Source organism: Vombatus ursinus, unplaced genomic scaffold, assembly GCF_900497805.2.
Source record: "Vombatus ursinus unplaced genomic scaffold, bare-nosed wombat genome assembly UNPS02009205.1, whole genome shotgun sequence".
Lineage (NCBI taxonomy): Eukaryota > Metazoa > Chordata > Mammalia > Diprotodontia > Vombatidae > Vombatus > Vombatus ursinus.
This window is the reverse complement of record NW_020948983.1, coordinates 5741775-5762027: the sequence shown is the minus strand read 5'-3', so window position 1 is coordinate 5762027 and position 20253 is coordinate 5741775. Positions and strand designations below refer to the sequence as shown.

Sequence of the window (20253 nt, the reverse complement as noted above, 5' to 3'; positions counted from 1 at the left end):
GATAAAGGATTGAAGTAGTATTCTAGGCCCATGACTTACGACTTACCTAGTGATTATAAGGTTTTCAAGCGTTCCACAAAATAATTTTCAAGAGGAATCTTGACCACTGATTTAAAAACATGATTTTGAATATTTTATGTCATTTATTTATTTATTTATTTTACAGAATTAATTCCTGTCCTAACAATTGCTCTGGGCATGGGAAATGCACAACCAGTGTTTCCATTCCAAGTCGAGTATATTGTGAGTGTGACAAATATTGGAAAGGTGAAGCATGTGATATCCCTTACTGTAAAGCTAATTGTGGCAGTCCAGATCATGGGTACTGTGATCTAACAGGAGAAAAATTATGTGTCTGCAATGATAGCTGGCAAGGTAAGTAGTATGATGTAATTGTTTTTAAAGTAGCAATTAACGTTTCCATTTAACTAAAAGAACATTCTATATTTGTTTATTTTTTTCCTTTAAAATATAATACTCTAGTTTGGATTTCTGATTCTCATGTATTTGCCATGATTCTTCAGAATATTTAATTTGCCAGACTATTTCTTAGTCTTTTTTATGTCTTCATAAAAATGAAAAAAGATCCTCTTTTCATTCCTCCGTGGTTCCTTGGTAAGTTTTTTAAATGTTTAATGGTAATTTAGCTATAAAAAAACACAACAGTGCTAATTTAGTTAAAAGCAAATAGCTTAAAGAATGGATTTTTAAAATTGAATGCCCAATTTAATGGGTGAATAGTGTATTATAGATATTTCTTAAGCAAGGGTGACCTCTTGTGGATTCTATGAAAAAATAAACTTAATTACAAAGCTGAAGGAGAATTTACAAATAATTATTTTGTAAATAGCTAACATCAGAGAACATTAGTTTTAGATATTACATCTAATTTTAGCTGAACATTTTTATTTAATAAATCTTATTGATATATTTTCTTTTATGTACCACAATCAGTTTCCAATATCCCATCACCTCCACATTTTCCCTTGTAATAAAGAAAAACAGTTAAGGAAAACAATTTGATGTAGGGTCTATATCTGAAAATATGTTCAACAATCTGCTCCTGTGGCCTTCTACCTGTCAAACAAGAGGTATTTTATCATATGTTCCCTGGAGCCTTGGATGATCAGTCATTACATTTAATCTGAATTTAAGTCCCTTTAAATATTATTTTTGTTTATATCATTGTCATTGTGCATATTGTTCTCTTGGTTCTGTTTTTGTCATCTTTTTATATGTCTTCCCATTTTCCCTGAATTGTCATGTCTCTTGTTTCTTATTCCATTCCATTCTATGTTTTGCTTATTAATTCCCCAATCAATGGACACCCATTTTGTTTCTAGTTTTTTTTGGTTACCACAGAAAATTATGCATATTTGGTATATTATGAATATTTAGGTATATATAGGACTTTTCCTTCTGTCTTTGATTTCATTTTCATATATATACATATATATGTGTATGTATGTATTCCAATAGTGTATATCATTGGCTCAAAGGTTGTAAATAATTTACTTTTTTTCACATTCCCCATTCTTTTCCAGAATAGTGAGATCAATTCACTGGTTTAGATCTTAAGATTGAATAACATGAATTATCTGCCTTCAGAGCTGTGTTGCAGCTTAAGAAATTTCTAGAAATAATACAACATACAAGTTCCATTAATGAGGAGAATCTTTGCTCGAGAATACTATGATCAATAGTCATTATTTTTATAAGATAATTTAAAAAACATCAGTGATTCCTGGTAGAATTATTCCAAGCACCTGCCTAGAATTGTATGTTATTCTTTTTATGGTATATTTATTCCAGTTGATTCTCTTTTATACTAATGATTTCACTGTTGTGACATTAGAATTGATAATTAGGAAGATCTATGGTTTTAGATTTTTTTTAATATAAATTAATGAAGCCTTTTATCTAACTCAAACTCATGTCACCTTTTTAAGAAAAGTTTGAGGAAGCTAGAAAGAATAGAAAATATTTCTCATTGTCTTGAAATTGGTATGAATATTTAAAATATAAAAATTAACTTTTTTCACTGGTAAATTTCTTAATAAATACACATTTATTTCTAAGGCTCTATATTTGGGTAAATTGCTATATTAACAGGTTTTCTTAAAACAAAAATAATCTTGGGTATTATTTACTCTAGTTCTGGTCTTGAATTGAAAGTAAAATAAATATATATATACATACACATATATGTGTATATGTGAAATTCATATTTACATATATAATATGCCTATATATACATGCACAATCAATGCATGCCTATCAATATACATATATTATAATAGTGATTTTCAAACTTGAACAAATGATTCTTTTACTGTAATTATTTTGTTGAAAACAGGCAGATATTTTATAACATTCTCCATAAACTGTCATGTTTCATTCCTGTTTTTACCCTCATTTTTTTCCAGTTGTTCAATGATGTATTTTGTTTTCCTGTGGTATGTAATGTAGTTCTCGTCTAAAGATGCTGCTGTTGTTTACTGGTTGCTTTGCATTGTGATATTTTCATCCTTGCCTCTAGTGCCTAAAATAACCGAATTCATTTAGCTGCTCTTCTGTACTTGCTGGGAGGCAGACATGGCAAAGCTGATTTTGCCATGTTGCTTTAGAAGTAATAATATGATTATGACAATATGTAGCTATTATATTTTCCTTTGATATTTTGGCACATATTTTATAATAAATAAGGTTTTCTTACCTACTTAATTAACATGGCTTGTGACATTGTGAAGACATTGTGAACTTTAATTTTAATTTATTCTTTTACTTAAATGTTACAGGTAGAATCTTATTTTAATTAACAGATTATCAAGATTGCTATGTTATATGTGAATGTTAGTCAGTTGCTACTTTCTACTTAGAGGGGTATCTTTTCCCTTTTTTAAATGAAGTATGTATTCAACATACATTGTATTTGTAAACATTAATTTCTTTTGCTTTCTGGATTGTAGTAATTAATTAAAAGGATTACCTAAAATATTGATATTTTCTGAGAGGCAAAATACTACTGTATTATTAGCATTTTATTAATAAATTTTAGCATTTAAAACATTCTATTGGTGGTCTCTGTTTTTATTCATTTTTTGTAAAGGGATGGGATGGAAGGAAGTATGATTCCATTAAGAAATGGAGTATCTTCGTATGCAGGGTGGTTCTTTCCTTCCTTGTGCCTGGTCCTAATCCTAATGTTATTTAGTAATAGATCCTTGAGTCTTGGAAAGGTTCAGTCAAAGTAGATAAGGTAAAAATCGAAGTTATTAGTGGAAAGATGTTAGGGAAAGGGATCAGGAGCAAAGACAAATTAAGTAGCTGGTCAGCTTAGGGAAGAGAATTTTTGAACTTTGAATGATGGAAGAATCAGGGGCTTGGGAAATCTAGGCTCAAATTAGTTCTCAGTAAATGTCAAATGAGGGGGGGGTAGGATTTATTATAAAGAAGGACCTTTTCACTTAATATACTCCTTGAGAACAGGGATCTTCAGGGTCCAGTGGCAGAAAAAAAATTGTCACCTATCTCTTTCCACTTATCTTTATAGCTTAATTATACTTTAATATTTGTTGCATGTACATAACTCCATTAAAATCCAACTGCAATATTTCACTGACACACAAAGATTTGATCTCAAGGCTATTGAAGTCTATGCAGGCAGAGCAGTAGCTCTATCAGGTTTTACCAGGCTGGATTAGAGTGTGGTACTGGCATGACCTCTATGTCTGAAGTGTGAGGACTAGTCTAGCTACATTCAAAGAGGTCTAACAACAATTTGGCTGGAGGCTGATGACATATTTGACCATTTGAACTATTGAAAACCATCTACTAAGTTGTTGAATGGTTGCAATCTACAATATAAATACGGGGAGTATCTATATCTATCAAATTAAAGATCCTTGAAGTATTGAAATACTCACATATAGTTATATATTAGAAACAAAAGGCAACCATAAAACTTTAAAAAGTGCTATATTACAATATTAAAATAATTTGAATTATGGCAGCATGTTGCCAACTTGATGGTAAAGCTTGGATTATTTTTTTCATAATTTCTCTAGTTTTTGCCTTTTGTTCCTGTGACCTAGTCTTCATGTGTCCATATTCCTGTTACCTTTTCTCTCTTGTACCCTCTGAAATACTTGTCTTTGAATTATTATTCTCTCTTCTTGAGTCACCCTTCTCTATTAATCGTGTCATTATTATTTATTTCCACCATCTACCCTTTTGCGTACTTCTGTCATGTTATATTTGCCTATGGATGAACATTGCACTGAAACCATATTGCCCTGGTTAGTTCATTTGGTTCTGGATCTTAGAGTTCTGGCCAACTGAAATCTTAACTATAACATTTATTAATAGTATATAATTCACTGGTAGAACAGTTATTTATACCCAAAAAGGTACAAGGATAAACATGTTTTCACCTGACATGAATCTGCAACATATTGAATTCAAATCTTCCTTTACTCCAGGCCCCCAGCACTATGACACCCAGCCCATCCACTGTGATGCCTAGTTGCCTAGGATTAGCTGTAATTGCATGGTAGATATAGAATTTATTACTAAAGAAGTAAAAACCAAAACACGATTAATATTAGTGTGGCACCTATCTCACAACATTATTATGAAATAACATAAGATCTAAATGAGATAATGTAGGTAAAGTACTTTGTAATTTTTAAAGTGCTCTGTTTGAGGAGACCAGTACTTTCCACCATCTGGTAGCACATATCTCCTGTTGGAGAGAATGGTCTTCTCATGCCCTCTCACAAGAATTGTCTGTATCATGGAATAGGAGGAGAAAATGAATTGAAAGTTCAATATAATACACTAGTTGATCCAGCATAATGTGTTAGACATGTAGACCAAGAATTTTAACCTGGGGTCTATAAACTTGTTTTAAAAATATTTTAATGACTATTTCATCCTTAATAATCTTATGATTTTTTTGCATTTAAAAACAGTATTTGGAGAAGGGATTCATAGGCTTCAACAGACTTCCAATAGGGAATTGGTTCCATTCAGAGCTACAGATTGGTTGTAGGTTGCCTGAGGGAGGCTATATAGATGTTTTAACAGTGCTTAGATAAGGGATCCTAAGATAAGACATGTCTAGTTAAAAGTCATTTTGGAAATCATCTAGTTCAACTCTCTCATTTTATAAATGAGAAGACAGATCAAGTGGTTTGACCTTGGGCACCCATGCAGCTCTTTAGTGGGAGAGGTGGGATTTGAGCTCAAGTCTTCTGATATTTAAGTCCAGTATCATTTACAGGTATACCAGCATAGGATTACGTATACTTCAGGCGCCTTTGAATATACCACCCCTGAGGATATCAGATAAGAATCAATACACAGATCAGTATAATCCCATTGGTATCTGAAAATATGCTCATCAATTCTTCAGTCATTCTGTTTAGCCAATTTTGTCAATATGTTCCTCTTCTTCCTCCTAGGGCAAAGGCCCAGTCTAGCCAGTATGCGTCATTCATGGAAATTAGCTACATTGTTCTGATTCTCACATGGAATATGTTTCATAAAAAAGAAACAGATATTTCACATTTACATTGTTTGGTAGGGGTTTTTTTTAGGTTTGCAAAGTGCTTCCTTGTCAAAAATGCAAGGAGGAGTGAAATAATTATGGTCTTTGTTTTACAGATAAGGAAAAAGCTTCTTGGAGTTTGTGACTTTTCAAAGTTCACTAAGGATTAGAGTTAAAGAGTTAGTGTATAAAACATCATCAAAAAAGTTAGTTTATCTGGATTTTTAATATTGTATTTACATACATATATAAGTATTACACACATGCTATATGTTATTCATTTATACATACAGTGCATACATTATGTAATGAAAATGTCAAACATATGGCTAAATAGTGACTTATGCATAAGCTATGTGAGATTTAAAAATTTAATAGAATTTGTTTCATCCATACTAGGTCATGATATATTGTTATAGATTTAGAGCTAAAAGGGAACTTATAGTAAGTTATCTTGTTTGGATTCCTCATTTTGCAAATGAGAAAAATAAGACTCAGAGTGATTAAGTGACTTGCCAGGATATTTCTATACCTTTTGTTCTGTATCACATTGCCTTTCAATCTTACTTTTGGCCTCCATTTAAAATACAATTAGATGTTATGATAACAATCATTAAAATGAGTTTGCTCATAATTATTTATTTTTAAAGAGTTAATATTAATCATGTTTTTATTTTTATTTCTTTGGTAATAAATTCCCTATCTATCATAGAATTATGACTAAGTAGGTAGCTAGATGGCACAGTGGTTAGATTGCTGGGCCTAGAGTCAGGAAGCCCTGAATTAAGGTCTTACCCCACAGATTTACTAGCTGTATGGCCTTGGACAAGTCACTTAATCTCTGCTGGTTTCAGTTTCCTCAATTATAAAATAAGGATAATAAAAGTACTTACCTCACAGGGTTGTTGTGAAGATCAAATGAGATAATATTTGTAAAGTGCTTAGCACAGTTCCTGGGACATAGTAGGTTCTATATAAATGCTTATTCCATTCCCTTATTCATCTATAAAGTGGAGATGTATCACCTATCTCACAATATTGTTATGAGACAACATAGGATCTAAATGAGATCATGTAGGTAAAGCACTTTATAATTTTTAGTGCTCTGTTTATTATTATTATTGCTATTACTATTGTTATCATTATTAATATTATGGCACATTGAGGAAATCAGTAATTTTTACCATCTAGTAGCACATATCTCGAGAGAATGGTCTTCTTATGCTGCCCTACAAGAATGGTCCATATCAGGGAATAGGAAGAGAAAATGAAGTGAAAGTTCAATATTATACCCTAGTTGATCCAGCATAATGCATTAGACATGACATAGACCAATTTTTTCATGTGGGCTCAATGAACTTGTTTTAAAATCTTTTAATAACTACTTCATCCTTTATAATCTGAGGATTTTTTTCTCATTTAAAACCAGTATTTGGAGAAGGGATTCATAGGCTTCAACAGACTGCCAAAAAGGTCTATGACACACAAAAAAGGTTAAGAACCCCCTGCTTTAGGCAATTATCTTCTTTCAGAGAAGAGAATACTTAGACTTTCCCACAGAGATAAGAAACTTCTCTTTTTGTAAAGTCTCCAGAGATGGTGATTCTATAGTTTTCCAAGGTGGACTTTCCATGGTTTTAAGAACATCACATTATCTAGATGTTTTTCCTTAATGCTTTATGTTAAAATTATTTTGTCCTCTTACTCTATGGAACTGAAGAATAAATGGCCACTAACTTTGTGTCCTTTATTTGAAAGCTTTAATGAAATTTAGTTATCTATCTAGGATTTGGCTAGACTCCTTTAAGAGAATACCATCTCATAATTCCTACAGTCTCACTTATACTTATGTGTGCCATTAATAACTTGTGTTTAAACTATGGTGCCATAACTTTGTGTAAGCTTATTATCTAATATGACCTCTAAATTTATTTTTCTGGCCTGTGAACAACACATGCATTCAACAGGCATTTAGTAAGCATCTGCTAGGTGCTAGTGATCAAAAGATAAAAATGAAACAGTTCCTGCCTTCAGAGAACTTTCAGTATATTAGAGGGAGAAATGGGGAGTGGAAAGGTATGTACACAAGAAAATTAAATGTAAAACATAAAGTAATTTCTAGTGGGAAATTCCTCTGTGGTCTGTTCTATAAAAAAGAAAGAATTTCACTTCATTTGGCTTTTTTTTATGATCTTTTTTACTGCCATCATTTTGAATTTTAATTATATCTTCTTAGGTCTTCCTATTCATATTCCTTCAAGCTTTACAGATTTAATAAGCATACTCTCTAGTTCATTATCCTGGTCAGTGATGAAAATGTTAAGCAACAATTAACCTAAGATGAAACTTGTGCCTGGAGAGGTAATATGATGTAGGGAATAGAGCGCTCAACTTGGAGTCAGAATGAGCTGGGTTTTAATCTCATTTATTTGTAAACTTTGTGACCACAAACAAATCACTTAAATTTCTGGAACCTCAGTTTTTCATCTATGAAATAGGGATAACACTAACTGTAGACTCATCTCACAAGGTTACTTGTGAGACTTAAATGGGATAATGTATATAAAATGCTCTGTGAACCTTAAAACCTTACATAAATTTATGTTAATATTACCATGTTGCCCTTTGATAGCAACTAAAATGCATCCATTGGTCAAGCCAACTAAAACCTGTTTGATCAAAATAGAATATAATGGTGATTATATTAGTCAAGACAGAATCAGAAATATGTGCTATACTTAAGATCACTTATATTTATATTCTCCTCATCTGGTAGGCATAACATTGCTATAGAAGGTTATTAACAATACTTGATTCTTTGCAAAGCCCTATCAGTTATTCTCTTCATGGTGTCTACAATTGATTGATGAATTTTCTAGGCATTAAAATTTTGCTAGATAGGAAAAGCTTATAGTTTTGTAATTTACAGGCCAGTACTTTCCTTTTTTAACTTTAATTAGTTATTATAGTAAAAACAACTGACATTTATATAACATTTTAAGATTTGCTGAGTGTTGCTTTACATGCATTAGTTAACAAACAAATATTAAGAGCTTTCTTACTTAGCACTGTGATAAGTAGTGAGGATTCAGAGAAAGGTAAAAATAGTCCCTGCCCTTTAGTAATTCATATTCTAATGGGAGAGACAATATATAAATAACTAGGTACATACAAACTATATACATAGTAAATAGAAGGCAAGCTCAGAGCAAGGTACTTGCTTGTGTTGTTCACAGGCCCTGGGGATCTGGAAAGACCTCTTGCAGAAAATGATATTACAGATTGGTCTTGATGGAATCCAAGGAAATGAAAAGGCCAAGTGAGAAAGAACATGCCAGGCATGGGATATAGCCAATGCAAAGGCACAGAGACAGGAGATGGTGTGTAAGGAGCAGCAGGTAGGCCAGTATAGCTGTATTATGGAGTATTTAGAGGGGAATAAAGTATAAGAAGGTTTGGAGAGTAAGAAAACTCAGGTTGTGAAGAGCTTTAAATGCAGATAACTATTTTTAATTCTATAGTTAACAGAGGTGGTGCAATGGATAGAATGCCAGACCTGGAGTCAGGAAGACTCATCTTCTTGAATTCGAATCTGGCCTAAGACACTTGATAGCTGTGTGACCCTGGGCAAACCACTTAACCCTGATTTTCTCAGTTTTCTCATCTCTAAAATGAGCTGGGAAGGCAATGGCAAACCACTCCAATATCTTTGCCAAGAAAACCCCAAATGGGGGTCATGAAGAGTCAGACATGACTGAAAAATGACTAAAAGTAGTTAGCAGGGGGTCACAGGAATTTATTAAGTATGCGGGGGAGGGGGATGATGTACTCAGACTTATACCTTAGGGGAATTTCATTAGCTCAGCTAATGGATGGGTTTGAGTGGGAAGAGGATTTTGCAAGAGAAAGGGAGATCAATTAGAAGGCTATTGTACAATAAATGCATTAGAATGATAGCAATGTGAGTAAAAAGAAGGGGATCTAGAGAAGTGAAAGAAATGGAAAGATCTGGCAACAGGTTGGATATGAGATGAATGACAGTGAGGAGTTGAGTGTGACATTAAGCTTGTAATCCTGGGTGATCAGGAAGGTAATGGTATCCTTGACAATATTAGAGAAGTTCAGAAGAGAAGGGAAGGTTGAGTGGGTGGGAATACTGATTTCTGTTTGGCATATTTTGTTTGAGATGCCTATGGGAAATCTAGTTCAAGATGTCTAAAAGTCATGTGGTGATGTGGATTAGAGTTCAGGAGAGAATCTCTCTTTTTCTCTCTGTCTTTCCACACACAGACATACACATATATTTAAATCTATCCTTCTGCTATTTGAAACTACAATATGCAACTTTAGCTCAGAGTTTAATCCTAACTTTTTGTGGATTCTAAGAAACTGTAACTGTGGCCTTAAGTACCACTTTATTTTAGTATTCTAAGATGAAGACACTCTGCCAGTCTTGAAGTTAGCAAGACCTGTGTTCAAGTACTCCTACAATACATGCTTGTTGTGTTAACCTCTCAGGGCACCTGTCAACTTCCTAAGATTATAAATTGCAGAAGGTTTGCCAGTTTGGTATTGGAATTTTAGAGGAAGTTTCCTACCCTGGAATAGCCTATACAGATGACACATTGGTACCTCCTACAAAAAAAAAAAAGGGAAAGGAGAAGAAAAAATATAAGACGTGGAATGTCAATTTAGTTTTGCACATAGTCTCTGATTTTATAGTTGTTTAAATATGTGTTAAAACCTTGGTAATGAAGTTAGAAAATAATGATTTTTTAAAAGTTCTATGTAGCCATCAAGATAATCTACAGTTTTACATTAAGAAATGTTATATGAAATCTTCATCACCCAAGTAATATTATTACCCTTTTATGTGAAGTATTGGACTTAAATATTAGGGGAGATTTTTCATTTCAATATTTTAAATATTGGTGTAACCAAGCTGTTTGGACTTTCAAAACATTTCAAAATACTGGTTTTAATCTCCTGGGGGACAGAATTTAGCATTTGCCATAGGGTGGCAGTATTGACCATCAAAATGCCATTTTATAACTAACATTTATGTTACAGAAGCATTTTAAGTTTTATCTAGCTTAGGAAATCCTATTTTTTATAAATAATATATAATCTTTATATAGTTCTATTAGTCAAAATTTAACCATTTGATGTAAAAATATTATAGAGTTAATAATTTACATTTTAGAATTAGGTACCAACCTGCATTAGTAGAGAGTTCCCTATATCGAAGAAATCTCTTGTCCATTTCCCAACCTTATCCTCTATATATTTATATAAAATTTCTAGTATTCAAGAAAAATCACAAGGTAACATTTTCCTTTCCTTAAGAAAATCAGGCAATAAGGAATGTTCCCTGATAAGCAATAAATATTAACTCTAATTTTGGATTAGCAGAATAAAGAAATTTCTATCCTAGTGGTAACTACTTGTTTAAGCTTACTTTTCTAATTCATCAAAACCAAAATCTTAAAATTTCTATTTCATGGTATTATTGTGTTTATCTACCATATAGGTAGCATGACACTTTAATCATAGCTAATAGTCCTTTTAGAAAGACTAGTTTTTCATTTTGTTAAGGATTAAGATCTGCAATGCTTTTTAAATCTGGAGAAGGCTGATGGACTCATTTATAGATAGGTAAGTGTGGCAGTCCAGCAAACTTCGCTAGAGAAGTACTTTCACTTTGTCTGAATCCCACCTCCCCCACCTCCCCCACCCCCACGAGTTTTTCTGAAATCTAGGCCTAAAACCTTTAACAATTGAAATTCTCATGTCTTATGCAACCTATCTAATTAGGCACCTTCCTGCTTATGAGATCAGAAGTGAGAAACCAATAAGATATACATAAGCCAAGACCTCTCTGATCTACATGCTCTCATCCTTGTCCTAGCTGCCTCATTGATTACTATCATTATTCACACAGGGAGGAATGAAGGGAGCCCTAGGTGCTAGTTGAGCAGGGTATTTTTTCTTGTCTTTTTCTGTGCTTTCCTCCTCATGCTCCTGTGTGTCTCAAATTAAATCAAAAGCTTAATTTGAGTTAAACCATGCTTGGCAAAGACATATACATACTTCTGCATTATTGGATGTCTTTCCTCTTCTGTGGAAATTTGTAATTCCCAAAAAATATCCTCAATGGTCTGGGAATAGCAAATTTATATGAAAGTGGGTTGATTTTTTTCTTCACCATCTTTTTTATTAAAAGGGAAGTTTCCCATGAAGAACTTCTTTTTAAAATATAGATTTACAATTTCATTACAAATATAACCTAAGAGAGTTGTCTAAGAGGTCAGATGGCCTGCCTAGAATCACATAGCTAGTATAAATGAAAGGTAAGACTTGAACCCAGTTCTTCCTTGGCTCTCTATCCACTACTCCATGCTTCTAACATTAATAAATAAGAAATAAGACTATTCTATCCACCCACCTCTCATCCCCTTCTGGAGAAAAAACAAAACAAAACAAAAAATACTCTCCCCACCGCCCCCGCCCCGGCCCAGCTTATAGTTAAGGATGGCTCCAGAAATTGAAATGGTAGTCAAGAAAAGGGCCTAAACAATAATCAAATCATATTTACTATGAAAATTTAAAACCCCAAATCAACAAGGAACTGCAGGAAGCCTTAAAATAGTAATTAGTCTCTTATGGCTATAGGTTTTTTATCTTTGTTGTAGAATGTTTATAGTTCTGTAATTTCTGGGTCAACACTTTCACTCATATGGAATGGAAAAAACAAGGCTTCTTACTCTAAGGTATTCTGGATTGTGAAATCCTTTTCACAAACTCAATGACATTTTCAACCTGGCTTTAAAAAAACATAAATAGTATATAAAATAAGGACTCTTCAACTAGTTGGAGCTAAAATATTCAACTTTAGTTAGATGTTTATCTTAGCCAGAATCATAGGATCATGTATTTTTTTAGCTGGAAGAGATGTTGGAGACAATCTAGTTTGTATCTATTCAGCCTTTCATGAGTTATTAGAAAATGGTAACTTGTGGTCTTGAAGTGATTTAAAAAAAAGAATATCCTAAAATGCAAATTAAGGTACAACATGCAATAGTGGGTTGAGTCAGGAAAATCTGTGTCCTCCTGTCCTGGAGATCAATGTTGTTGTTGCTGTTGTTTTCTTTTTTGCTTTCTTTGTATCCTCAGCATTTAATATGATGCCTGTCACAGAGTAAGCACTAATAAATATCTGTTGACTTGACATGAACTACAATACATACATTTGGGCACTGCAGAAGGAATGAGCAAACTTGAGTCTCCTTTTAAAAGAGTTTGCATTAGAAGCAGAATTAAGTTAGAGAAAACTATGCAAATACTTAATTAAAATAAACATTTTATCAAATTTCGAACTTTTAGAATTGACAGAATGAGGTTCTAAAACTTGAGACCTCATTTTGGATATTTTCAGGTTGAAATAGAGCAATAATTATGAAGGCTTACTGAAACAGCTCAGCTCTATCAGATTATCAATATTCAAACAAAAGGAAGGGAGCAAATTTCTCATGGTTATGGAATCTAGAGGTACCCAGGAATGTTAAAATTTCTATGGCTTAGGAAGGAGAGGAGAGGGGGTTGAGAACAGTGGTAAAAAGAAGAATTAAAAGTCAGGAAAATATACTAAATAAAGCATATATAATTGACCACAAGTGCAGAAGTAGTGAGCAGGAAAATGAAATTTTCTGTACTAAAATTGAAATAATTTATTAGAGCTTCCCTCTTTGATAAAATAATGGGTATTTCTTAAAAGCTCAGAGTCAAATAACTTGTACCATTTAAAATTATTTATTTATTTTTAGTTTTCAATATTCACTTCCATAGGCTTTTGAGTTTTCAATTTTCTCCCCCTCACTCTCCTCCCCCCTCCCCAAAACAATGTGCAATCTGATATAGGTTCTACATATACATTCATATTAAACATATTTTCACATTAGTCATGTTGTAAAGAGGTATTAGAACCAATGGGGGTAACTACAAGAAAGAAGAAACAAAAGAGAAGAAAAAAGATCAAATAGTATGCTTCAATCTGCATTCAGACTCCATAGTTCTTTCTCTGGATGTGGATAGCATTTTCCAGCATGAGTCTTTTGGAGTTGCCTTAGATTCTTGCATTGCTGAGAAGAGCCAAGTCTGTGAAAGTTAGTTATCTCACAATGTGGTTGTTACTGTGTGCAATGTTTTTCTGGTTTTGCTCACTTCAGTCAGCATCAGTTCATATAAGTCCAGGTTTTTCTGAAGTCTGCCTGCTCATCATTTCTTATAGCACAATAGTATTCCATTACATTCATATACCACAACTTGTTTAGCCATTCCCCAATTGATGGGCATCCCTTCAATTTCCAGTTCTTGGCCACCACAAAAAGAACTGCTATAAATATTTTTGTATATGTGGGTCCTTTTCCCATTTTTATGATCTCTTTGGGATATAGACCTAGAAGTGCTATTGCTAGGTCAAAGGGTATGCACAGTCTTATAGCCCTTGAGCATAGTTCCAAATTGCTCTCCAAAATGGTTGGATCAGTTCACAGCTCCACCAACAATACATTAGTGTTCCAATTTTCCCACATCTTCTCCAACATTTATCATTTTCCTGTTTTGTCATGTTGGCCAATCTGATAGGTGTGATGTGGTACCTCAGAGTTGTTTTGATTTGCATTTCTCTAATCAATAGTGATTTAGAGCATTTTCATATCACTATAGATAGCTTTAATTTCTTCATCTGAAAACTGCCTTTTCATATCCTTTGACCATTTATCAATTGGGGAATGACTTGTATTCTTAAAAATTTGACTTAGTTCTCTATATATTTTAGAAATGAGGCCTTTTTCAGAGACACCGGCTGTAAAATTGTTTCCCAGCTTTCTGCTTCCCTTCTAATCTTGGTTGCATTGGCTTTGTGCAAAAACTGTTCAATTTAATATAATCAAAATCATCCATTTTGCAGACTTGTACCATTCTTTGGTCTACATATCTGATTTCATCAGTGTGGGGAATTTCTAGCATGGAAACTGTCTTTACCAATGCATATTGGCAAACCATCTATAATTTAAGAGTCTTAGAAAGTTGTCTTAGGGCATCCCACTTCTCATCCCCTTTTGGAAACAAAACAAAACAAAAATACCCCATTTGACTAAGGGCCACATGTGGCCTTGAGGCTGGAGGTTCCCCACTGCTGTACTTATCCATTCTTTGAATGCTATGTGAGGCCTTTCTCAATTTCCTGATGTTCCTGTGCGTTTTCCCAAAATCTTAACAATATGTATTTTGCATATATTTTTTATATACTGATGTGTGTCTTGTCTTCCCCTTTACATGGAATGTAAACTCCTTGAAGGCAGCATTTGTTTCCTTTTTACCTCTATGTTTTCAGTACCTGGAATGCTGCCTGCCATATAATAGACTCTAAATAAGAGCTTGTTAATTCCTGAGTATTACTCTTTTAAAAGCAATTCTAATAATCAGTTGCAAAATTAAAGCCTTACGTGTAGGTAATTCTATGGTTACATATTTGATATGACTTGTGAATCACAGGAAAGTTCCCATTTGCCCCCCAACTGTCTCCCTGATCAGTCTGTTTTTGATGCTGAAAATTTGACCTTTGGAAATGCATGTTAAGTGCTTATTTATGGCATTGGTTCTTATCCAAGTTCAAATATCCTAGAGGAACTGAATGGGGTAATTCAGTTCAGAAAGCTTTATAGACTAACTACTGCTTGTAGATGGGTGCTGAGTGGGACAACTAGATGAGTAAAACACCTTTGCTGACCACCAATAAATCACTAATCTTTTAGGGAAGATGAGTCATGAATACCAATAACTAATAAAAGGAGTTGAATGTACTGAGGGGATAAGAAAGGTACAAAAGAAAGTGCTAAAGGCTTTAGGGGATGGAGATTTCATTTCCAATGAGGGGATCAAGGAAGTCTTTGGAGTAGAATATTAGCTCCCTGATAGCAAGGACTATTTTTTTTTTGTCTTTGTACATGTGCTTAATAAGTGGGTTAAATTGACTTTTGTTTGGCATTTGATCAAACCTTGAAAGGTTAATGGGATTGAAACAGATGCATATGAGGAAAGACATTCTAGGTGTAGGAAATGATATGAGCAGAAGTACTGAGGTGAAAGAGTACAAGATTATGAATGGTGGTGATTAGCCTGGACCATAGAATACATAAAAGAAATGTTGTAAGATAAGTCTGGAAGGATAATGTGGAGACAAAGTTTATAAGTCCTTGTATACTAGGCTAAATAATTTGTATTTTATGCAGTAGACAGTGATCAACCAATAAAAATTTTGTAACAGTGAAATGGTGTGGTTACAGCAGTGTATTAGGAAAATTATCATGGCCATAGTGTGTAGGATTGATTGGAGGGGGAAGAGGCTGAAGATGAGGAGAGCAGGAGATTATTGTTCTAACCCTGGTGAGAAGTAACGACCTGAAACAGGTTGTTGGAAGGAGGAATGTATAGGTTGAGTGGAAGCAAGAAATAGCAGAGGTATAGAAATGATGGGATTTTATAAAACAATAGCTTTGGTATTACGATGGAGGAATTAAAGATTATTCTGAGATTTTTGAATCCAGAATGTTACAACCATAGAGAAATAGGGATGCGAGTAAAGGAGCAAGTTTTGGGAGATACATATTGAGTTGGAGGTATTGGTTGGATCTGATCCTTGGAAAATAATTCTATGCTGGAAATATAAATATTGAAGTCATATGTATAGAGGTAATGGAGGTATGTTGTAAAAATCAATGAACCCACTTAGAGAAGAAGATCGAGAAGGGAAGATAATTTCTTTATCTTTTTTATTTTTGGGTGAGGCAGTTGGGTTAGGTGACTTGCCCAGGGTCACACGGCTAGTAAGCGTCAAGTGTCTGAGGCCAGATTTGAACCTAGGTCCCTCTGACTCCAAGGAGCTCTATCCACTGCGCCACCTAGCTGCCACAATAATTTCTTTATCTCATATCTTTCAACATTTTTTTCATCATCCTTCCTTATGACCACTTTTACGTTGAAGTCATCAACTATCAAAATCCATGTTGATTTAATTTACTGCTTTTTATTGAATTCTTCATACAACTCTCTAATTCCTCATCCTTTCCAATGGATTTTGGTGCATAAGCTTTAATCATCTTCATTATAGTCTTTTTTTTTTTTTTTTTTTTTTTTTTTTTTTTGCTTATGCTAAGCATGATCACTGAAAGGTAAGATGACCAAGAATCTCTTGAAATGTTTCTTGTCACCTTCGGATATACAATGAAACCAATTCCACCATCTCCTTTATTTGTTTCTCTGAGAACATGTGAAATGATCCTTTCATTTTACCACAACTTCCTCATGTTTTTCTTGTTCATTTATAATCATGTTGTCAAAATTGATGTGGTTCATGTCTTTCATGTTGATTTATTAGTTATTGGGTTAGGATTATATGTTTAGACCAACAACAGTCAACATTTATAGACTGTATTAAAACCTGCATGATTCTTAGCACCCTCTGTCCATTTTTTTTTTTTTTGGCTTCTTTAACTACTGTCTCAGAAGGAGCTGAAAGGGCTGCACAATACTGATGGTCATTTTGTAATTTTTTTTTTGGTTACCAGGGTTGCAATGACCAAATAATTGGTGGTGAATCTCTACATACTTGGACTGGTTCTTGGGCAAGAGACATAGTCTCTTGCGTATAAGGATATTCATGGAAAGGAAAACCTTTCCAACATGGTGTAGGATCTACCCTAGCTTGTGCTGTGTTGTCACAGTCTTTGAGAATCTGAAGTCATCTCTCTATGCCTCCCTCAGTGAGTAGGACTTTTATGGGAGAACACATCCTGAACCAAATAGAAATATTACCTTTCCCTATCATGTGTACAATATAACATATACTAAGGTAAATTGGAATTTGTATATAATGCCGATAATTTTCTTCCAAACTCTGATTGTAATGGATTTTATCATATATATATATATATATATATATATATATATATATATATAATATAACAATCTTCTCCATTTAAAAAAAATAAATTATGGTCCAAGTGAATATTATAAATTAAATTTTATCAGTGTGAATATTGTTGATCATTTTAACTCTTTTAATCCATGTTTTGTATTTCTGTTACTTAAAACTTTATTGTATGGTATCTTTTTAAAAATAGGTCCTGATTGTTCTTTGAATGTACCATCCACGGAGTCCTACTGGATTCTTCCAAATGTAAAACCATTCAGTCCTTCTGTCGGTCGGGCTTCACATAAGGCAGTTTTACATGGAAAATTTATGTGGGTGATTGGTGGATATACTTTTAACTACAGTTCTTTCCAAATGGTCTTAAAGTAAGTTGTCTTTCTCATATTTTGTATTTAATTGTTTATTTTAGAAATTGTTTCCTATTATATAAATATAATTCTCCTATTCTGCATGTTAAATTACTTCTAATGTGAATACTTAGTTATTTTGACATTGTGCCTTTTTGAGGACATGAGATTAATTAGGAAGCTATACATATATATGCATATATTATATGTTCCATGAATCTCTACTTGTTTGGTATGCTTATATCAGAGTTGCCAAATTATATCAGTGTTTAGATTTGAGACTCTGAGATTTGGGGTTAAAAAACCCCTGAAACTTCAAGATATTAAGATTTTTTTTTAACTTCTGACTTAGATAATGCTAGTTTCAAGTGAGAAAACCATAACTTTATTGGTTATTATGAATTTTTGAGATCATTTTTTATTATGAAATTACTTTGAAATTATCCAAAGTTTGCAACTTCAGGTTACAATTTCTGATTATCCAAACATGCGCTTTAAGAAGTTTTTATTTATAAGTATCTTCATGCAATGAGCTATGGCGGTTTCTAGGGAAAAACAGAATTTTTTCTTAGAAGAAATTTTCTACTTTTCCTTCATTAGTGGTCAATGCAGGAATTTAAATTAGTGGGAAAATGTGTATTTTTGCTGTTGTTGCTGCTGCTGCTGGTTTTTTTTTTTTTTAAGCCAGTGACTGTGCACTATTAGGCATGGTATATTGGGGGCGGGGCAAGAATCCACTTTTTTCCAAGAAAGAGTCAGAAGACTTGGTTTTTGGATTTAGCTCTGACACAATGTATAATGCTGAGTAAACCATATACCCTTTCTGGGTCTCAATTTTTTACTCTTTAACGTTAAAGGGTTGGATTCTAAGGCCCTTTCCAATTCTAATAGTCTATGATTCTAACATCAGGCACCAGAGAAGAGGATTCAACAAAAAGAGGTGTAAAATTAACAGTTACTTTGGGGATGTGAGAACTTTCTCCATGGGGAAGGAGGAAGGCATTGAATCAAAGGTTTAATTGAAAATGTGTTATATCAAATTACAGTAAATGGAATTCTAGGGAGATGAAGGGAAATAGTCTGAGGAAAATTCATATGATCAGCAAGAATTCTAAATAAATGATACTGAGGGTCAAACAAAAAGAAAATAATGAAAGAATTAGTGGGATGAATTTAAAAAGTTGTTAAGAAACTGTAAAATGAACCTGAAGACATGAGAAAATATGAAGGCAAAAATTGAGACATAGTGAAAGAAAATGAACAATCTATGAAAATAATTATAATTTTTGAAAAATGCCAGGGATTCTAGAGATATGAAAGTTGTTCATCATTATTTGAGTTAATATATTTAAAAATCAATACTGAATATTTTTGTCTTAAACTTTTACATTACTTATGTAAGCAAATGGATTCATTTTTCCTTTCTAGAATCTTGTTCTCTTGGTAGGATAGTATTTGTTCTGATTTGTATTTTAAAAAAAATTATAGGAATCATATTAGAAGTAATTTTATTGCTGAATTCATGGACAGAAAATATTCTTCATTATTCTGAATATAGGTATAGGTTATTTTAATAACCTCTAGAAGTGACAACTAGTGCCAGTTATAACTTTTATATTTAATTGTGAGATTAAAACTGTTAATACAAGAAATCAAGATGGCCAGTATGGATAAAAGTGTAATGGTAATATTCTAAGTCAAAATTAGTCAATGAAAAATTGAAGAAAGGGTCTAGCACTTTGTACCAATGATATATTAAAACATTTTAAAAAAATGGTCTTTGGGTAGAATGCGTTAGTACAAAATAAATTTATATAAATTACATATGTTGAGTTGCCCCCAAATAAAGATTAAATTGAAAATAATGACAAGACAAATTTCTTATTCCAGGGGTTGGTCCTCAACTTCTTGTGAAAAAGATTCTTCTCATTTCATAGGACGTTAGAATTGAAAGTGATCTTAAAGATCATCTAGCCCAATCCTTTCATTTTACAAATGGGGAAACTGATACTGATAGAAGTGAAATAACTTGCCCATGGTCACACAGGTGGTAAGTGGCAGAGCAGGGAATTGAATACTGTTCCTCTGACTTGAAATCTAGGCTCTTCCTACTACATCATCCTGATCTAAAGGTGAGCCAGTATGGTATGCAGATATAAACCAAGGAGCTCTTGATTTCCCCTGATGCTTTAAGATCTGCTAGCAGTTGGGTTGAGGATAATTGGTATGCTAACAGTCAAGTGTATGAGCAGAGCAAGGAATCCCTTAAATCAAGATAATGAATGTTATGTACTTAGGACAATTTAATTTTTATTTTGTTCCCTATAAAATTTCCAGGAAAGAAGTTTGTTACTCTTTCGTTA

The 20253-nt window shown here is 33.2% G+C and overlaps 1 protein-coding gene across 4 annotated transcripts in view; it reads left to right on the top strand.

The window, feature by feature from the left end:
* The window catches only part of ATRNL1 (attractin like 1), a 1209934-nt gene that overhangs the window by 71020 nt on the left and 1118661 nt on the right, over nucleotides 1-20253 (top strand). For all 4 annotated transcript variants that reach the window (XM_027852049.1, XM_027852052.1, XM_027852050.1 and 1 more), the window contains 2 exons: nucleotides 167-375; nucleotides 17734-17908. In XM_027852049.1, the coding sequence (XP_027707850.1) occupies nucleotides 167-375; nucleotides 17734-17908 (384 nt within the window). The remainder of the gene's footprint in view (nucleotides 1-166; nucleotides 376-17733; nucleotides 17909-20253) is intronic.